General features: G+C 35.4%; 1 protein-coding gene across 2 annotated transcripts in view; it reads left to right on the top strand.

The window, feature by feature from the left end:
• Positions 1-6,474, top strand: part of dgkd (diacylglycerol kinase delta) — a 46,256-nt gene extending 39,782 nt beyond the window's left edge. For both annotated transcript variants that reach the window (XM_081371555.1, XM_081371556.1), the window contains 6 exons: positions 2,492-2,600; positions 2,724-2,816; positions 3,134-3,253; positions 3,369-3,486; positions 4,782-4,912; positions 6,238-6,474. In XM_081371555.1, coding sequence (XP_081227681.1) covers positions 2,492-2,600; positions 2,724-2,816; positions 3,134-3,253; positions 3,369-3,486; positions 4,782-4,912; positions 6,238-6,327 — 661 coding nt within the window. In that variant the 3' untranslated portion in view covers positions 6,328-6,474. The remainder of the gene's footprint in view (positions 1-2,491; positions 2,601-2,723; positions 2,817-3,133; positions 3,254-3,368; positions 3,487-4,781; positions 4,913-6,237) is intronic.
• The last annotated feature ends 546 nt before the right edge of the window (positions 6,475-7,020 follow it).

Genomic DNA, 7,020 nt, shown 5'->3' with positions numbered 1-7,020 from the left:
TGTACTTTGTTACAAATAAACTGTATATATATATATATATATATATATATATATTAGCGCTGTCAATCGCAAAAAAAGAGACCAATTAATCATATTTTTCTGTAAATAATCGCGATTAATCGCACCTAAAATTAAAGTTTTTAATGTATTTTTATATTGTAATAATTTCACAGTTAATAATAATATAAAGTTATCAAACACTTCACAATCTTCACTGAATAACTTTTGTAGCTTTAATAAGGATTCATCCATTTTTAAATTACAGTTTTTTATGCAGTGAGTGATATTCTCTGTCTTTTGTTCTTTGATTTACATTAATGACACTTTAAGATGGAGTGGTTTAATAGCAGTTTAATGAATGATCGCACGATCATATAATATATCGCAGCCAAAGGATGATGAAAAAAATGGAGGCTGCTTTAATTTTATTAAATATTTTTAAAGCATTAATCTGAAAACATTTAGCATATATATATATATATATAGATTTGATAACTTTTTTGTTTGATAACTTTATATTTTTTAGTGTTTGTGTGTGTTGTTTCAATTGTTTGATAACTTTATATTATTATTAACTGTGAAATTATTACAATATAAAAATACATTAAAAACTTTAATTTTAGGCGCGATTAATCCCGATTATTTACAGAAAAATATGCGATTAATTGGTACATTTTTTATTCGATTGACAGCACTTAAAAAATTAAAAAAAAAAAAAAAAAAATATATATATATATATATATATATATATATATACAGTGAGGAAAATAAGTATTTGAACACCCTACTATTTTGCAAGTTCTCCCATGCAAAATAGCTTCGAAATCATGGAGGGGTCTGAAATTGTCATCGTAGGTGCATGTCCACTGTGAGAGACATAATCTAAAAAAAAAATCCAGAAATCACAATGTATGATTTTTTAACTATTTATTTGTATGATACAGCTGCAAATAAGTATTTGAACACCTGAGAAAATCAATGTTAATATTTGGTACAGTAGCCTTTGTTTGCAATTACAGAGGTCAAACGTTTCCTGTAGTTTTTCACCAGGTTTGCACACACTGCAGGAGGGATTCTGGCCCACTCCTCCACACAGATCTTCTCTAGATCAATCAGGTTTCTGGGCTGTCGCTGAGAAACACGGAGTTTGAGCTCCCTCCAAAGATTCTCTATTGGGTTTAGGTCTGGAGACTGGCTAGGCCACGCCAGAACCTTGATATGCTTCTTACAGAGCCCCTCCTTGGTTATCCTGGCTGTGTGCTTCGGGTCATTGTCATGTTGGAAGACCCAGCCTCGACCCATCTTCGATGCTCTAACTGAGGGAAGGAGGTTGTTCCCCAAAATCTCGCAATACATGGCCCCGGTCATCCTCTCCTTAATACAGTGCAGTCGCCCTGTCCCATGTGCAGAAAAACACCCCCAAAGCATGATGCTACCACCCCCATGCTTCACAGTAGGGATGGTGTTCTTGGGATGGTACTCATCATTCTTCTTCCTCCAAACACGTTTAGTGGAATTATGACCAAAAAGTTCTATTTTGGTCTCATCTGACCACATGACTTTCTCCCATGACTCCTCTGGATCATCCAAATGGTCATTGGCAAACTTAAGACGGGCCTTGACATGTGCTGGTTTAAGCAGGGGAACCTTCCGTGCCATGCATGATTTCAAACCATGACGTCTTAGTGTATTACCAACAGTAACCTTGGAAACGGTGGTCCCAGCTCTTTTCAGGTCATTGACCAGCTCCGCCCGTGTAGTTCTGGGCTGATTTCTCACCTTTCTTAGGATCATTGAGACCCCACGAGGTGAGATCTTGCATGGAGCCCCAGTCCGAGGGAGATTGACAGTCATGTTTAGCTTCTTCCATTTTCTAATGATTTCTCCAACAGTGGACCTTTTTTCACCAAGCTGCTTGGCAATTTCCCCGTAGCCCTTTCAAGCCTTGTGGAGGTGTACAGTTTTGTCTCTAGTGTCTTTGGACAGCTCTTTGGTCTTGGCCATGTTAGTAGTTGGATTCTTACTGATTGTATGGGGTGGACAGGTGTCTTTATGCAGCTAACGACCTCAAACAGGTGCATCTAATTTAGGATAATAAATGGAGTGGAGGTGGACATTTTAAAGGCAGACTAACAGGTCTTTGAGGGTCAGAATTCTAGCTGATAGACAGGTGTTCAAATACTTATTTGCAGCTGTATCATATAAATAAATAGTTAAAAAATCATATATTGTGATTTCTGGATTTTTTTTTTTAGATTATGTCTCTCACAGTGGACATGCACCTACGATGACAATTTCAGACCCATTCTTGATTTCCAAGTGGGAGAACTTGCAAAATAGCAGGGTGTTCAAATACTTGTTTTCCTCACTGTATATATATATATTTGGGCTGTCAAAATTAACGTGTTAATACATGCGATATATTTTTTCAGATTAATATATATATATATATACTGTATATGCATAAACTGAAACGTGTGTGTGTGTTTAGTATCAGGGAAGTGGCAGAGTCTCATCACACTATCGAGCAGGAATTGGCTCATGCGGTGAACGCCAGCTCTAAAGCCATGGACCGCGTGTACGCCAACAAAAGCAGCGGAGTGAGTGGCGTCTGACACCTGTCAATCACAGCCTGCTGATTACAACTCTCGTTTGGTCCAGATTCAGACGAGTGTATACTTATAGCATCCTGCTTATGAAGTGACATGTGTGTGTGTTTGCAGGGTTTGACCTGTAGTGTGGTGATGGAGATGGTCAGTAACGTCAAAGCTCTGCACAGCGAGACCGAGCTGCTGCTCGCGGGGAAGATGTGCCTGGTGAGTGAATCGACACATGAAAGAAGATTATGGAAAACATACACTTAAAGAAATGTAAAACGTAAATTAGAAATGTTTCAGAAATGTCACAGTATTTGAATGATGGTTAAAGGAGGAATGTGTCAAGTCATCTTCATTTATGAGGTGAAGGGAAGGAGGCCTCACAGGGCAGAGTGTATGATTAATGTAATGTAAAGACTCTCTCATTGGTCACATGTGTGAGTCTATGATAGGCACTGAACTCAAGTGATTATTTGATGCGCTGACTGCGGCTCTTCCTCTGGTGTGTGTGTGTGTGTGTGTGTGTGTGTCTCTAGCAGTTGGATCCTCCTCAGAAAGATCAGCTCAGTGGAGCGCTGGCTTCTGTCACTCAGGAGTTACGCAGACTGACAGACATCAGCTGGCTCAGTCAGCTCATCGACCCGGCCGACGACGAGGTGCGCTGAACACACACACACAGAGATGTTTTTAGTGTCTGTAGTCTAGGGCTGCATGATACTGGGGAAAAAATGATATTTAGGGCCCAGTGTATTAATGTGTGTTTGTGTGCAGGGTCAGCTGTCTGATTTCTCCAAGCGGAGTCGCAGTGCAAAGTTTCGCCTTGTGCCCAAATTCAAGAAGGACAAAAACAACAAAAATAAAGAGACGTGCGCCGCCCTCAACATGCCAGGTATGGCCTGAGTGTCCGCTAGGGCTGGGTGTCCATTCAGATGTTCCAATTCCATTTGATTTTGATTCACAAGCTCTTAATTTGATTCGGTTTCCGATTTCGATTCTAAATTCTATTTTCGATTTTGATTCACAAGCTCTTAATTCGATTCGGATTTCGATTCTAAATTCTATTTTCGAATTTGATTCACAAGCTCTTAATTCGATTCGGTTTCCAATTTCGATTCTAAATTCTATTTTCGATTTTGATTCACAAGCTCTTAATTCGATTCGGTTTCCGATTTCAATTCTAAATTCTATATTTCGATTTTGATTCACAAGCTCTTAATTCGATTCGGATTTCGATTCTAAATTCTATTTTCGATTTTGATTCACAAGCTCTTAATTCGATTCGGTTTTCGATTTCGATTCTAAATTCTATTTTTGATTGAAATTCTAAATATATGATTGAAATTCTCAATATATGATTCGATTGAATTTCGATTGAAATTCTATTTTCGATTTCGATTCACAAGCTCTTAATTAGATTCGGTTTTCGATTTCAATTCTAAATTCTATTTTCGATTTCGATTCACAAGCTCTTAATTTAATTCTATTTTCAATTTCGATTCTAAATTCTATTTCCGATTTCGATTCACAAGCTCTTAATTCGATTCGGTTTTCGATTTCGATTCACAAGCTCTTAATTCGATTCGGTTTTCGATTTCGATTCTAAATTCTATTTTCGATTCTCCATTCAACTCAATGAATATAGATTTAATACAAATCCTTTATTTATAAAAAAGAACAGTGAACATAAGTTTACAAGTGGTTAATTAACAAAAAAAGAAATAAAGAGCCACAACCCTGTATATTAAACTCTTTTTATTTTAGGTACACTTGGGTACATTAAAACAGAAGCCAACTCTATATTTCAAATGCATACAATGAATAGACAGGATTTTGATGCAAGATAAAAGAATATCACAGGATATGATCAAACAGGATCAGGTTATTTTATGTCTATAAGATAAAACAAATCATCAAATCTCACAGCATTAGCTGTAACATGGAGGCTGCAATCCTATGAACAGTGGAGGAAAACTAATTCTGGCTTTTGGGTGATAGATATAAATAAAATAAATAAATATGAAAAAATAATAATAATCGATTTGTGGCCTTTGAGAATCGATTTTGAATCGACCACATTTTAAAAATCAATTTTTTTTTTGCCCAGCCCTAGTGTCCACCTCTCTCAGCTCATCCAGTGAGTGTGTGTGTGTGTGAGTGTAAAAGGTGTGTGTGTTCTCTGAGCAGTGAACACCTGGGGTGTGGAGGAGGTGGGCGTCTGGCTGGAGACGCTCTGTCTGTCCGAGTATAAGGAGATCTTCATCAGACACGACATCAGAGGACCAGAACTGCTCCAGCTGGAGAGGAGAGACCTGAAGGTTTGACGCGCTTTACTTGTGCTGTAAACACAGAACCAACACATCAGTCATGAAGACCGGCCGAAACGAACTAAGAGAAGATGAAACGAACTAAGAGAACTAACTAACTTAAGTTTCATGCAAATAACTAATAAAAAAATATAGTTGGTTCAAATAAATATATAAATAATTTATTAAAGTGATAAATAGATTAAATAAAAAATAATTTGATTAAAAATAATTCATTGAATTAAATTATTAAAATAAATTGATTAAATAAATAGAATTAGTTTTAAATAAATAAATATCAGATCTCACCAGGGTTATTATCGTCAACTGAAACTAAAAATTCATTACTTAAAAGCAAATAAACATTAACCGAAATAAAGTAAAATATAACTTAAGTGTATTTTATTTCAGCTTGTTGCCAAGTCATTTTCACTTAGTTTAAGTTGAAGCACCAACATAACTAAAACTAAACAAACTGAAACTTAATTAAAAAAAAAACAATATAGACATATTTTAAGCGAACGAAACAAATTACAAATGCAATAAAATTACTATGTTGAAAAATTTATTCAAAATATTAACAAAAACTATAAATAGTATATCAGTGTTACTAAAATAACACTGCATCTAATGGTTCAGTTATACATATTTACACATATTTATAATATTATTTTTTCACATTGTTAATGGGGTACTTATAAATAAAAATATATAGCTGCCTTTATTAAATTTTAGAACTGGAGTCCATCGTACAAAGGGTCATGGCATCCACTGTTATAATCAACAATATTTTGTGTACTAAACAAATTACAAACGCAGCAAAATTACTAAAATTGAAATGAAGAGAAATCATTAAAAAAAATGAATTCAAAATATTGATTATAAAAAATCAGTGATACTTAAATAACACTGGATCTAATGGTTCAGTACTATATTGAGTAATGATATCATGTAATAGACTAATAAAAAAATGAAACGTGTACAAATATATATTTTAATATATAAATATATTTTTTTTAATATAAAAAAATATAAATTTATAATATAATTTTTTCACATTGTTAATGGGGCACTTATAAATAAAAATGTATAGCTTTTTTTTAACGTTCTTTTATTTTATTTTAAATATATTGGTAATCTATTCTGTCAATGAATGGAAGTTGTTTTCAAGTTCTAAAATATGCACAAAAAAAAATTGGAATAGGATTGGAGTCAAAGTGTCATGGCATCCGCTGTTATAATCAATATAAAACAAAACAATATTTTGTGTACAACTCAAATGTGCTCTATTTCAGTCACGAATTAAAGACTTAAAACATCTACTGTTTGTGTGTCAGGACCTGGGCGTGACTAAAGTGGGCCATATGAAGCGGATCCTGCAGGGAATTAGGGATTTGAGTCGAAACAGCACAGCCAGCGAAGCCTAGACTCTCCTCAGCCAATCAGATGCCTCGTTCAGACGTGACGCAGCCTCACCCGGCCAATCAGACGCTCCGTCACGACTGAGACCAGCCATACTCCGCCCACAACACCTCGACTCGACCAATCACAGTGTGCCTTCTGTTCTCCACCTCTGTGATATCACTGTTTTACTACCTACGAGGCGGAGATCTTATCAAGAGCCATCCGAGTGTCGTACCGAGAGTTTGCAGACTGTCCAAATGATGAAGCTTCATCCAGACTCAACTTTCACTCGATCTATCAACGCTGACTAACTTTCTGAAACAACTTCTTATTTCTGCTGATGTTATCAAGGCCTAGGTTTGGTCGGTTTCGTGTGGTCTTGACGCTCCGTTCAAAACCTAGTGAGCTTCCTAAAACATAGACGGCTGCCTTCTTAGGGCATGAGAGACTCTCAAACGATTTCAAGCGCGTTTGATCCTCCGATGAGCGTAAAATACACAACATATGTAAAATACAATCTAATTAGTGCTGGGCAACAATTAATCGTAATTAACCGCATCCAAAATAAAAGTTTGTGTTTACATAATATATGTGTGTGTACTGTGTATAAATATTTTGTATATATAAATACACACACTTATGCATGTATATATTTAAGAACTATTTGCATGTATATACAATATAATTTATATTATATATAAATAACATTTTTCTTA

The sequence above is a fragment of the Scardinius erythrophthalmus genome (genome assembly GCF_964197995.2).
Source record: "Scardinius erythrophthalmus genome assembly, chromosome: 7".
Classification (NCBI taxonomy): domain Eukaryota; kingdom Metazoa; phylum Chordata; class Actinopteri; order Cypriniformes; family Leuciscidae; genus Scardinius; species Scardinius erythrophthalmus.
This window is presented reverse-complemented; position numbering and strand designations above follow the sequence as displayed.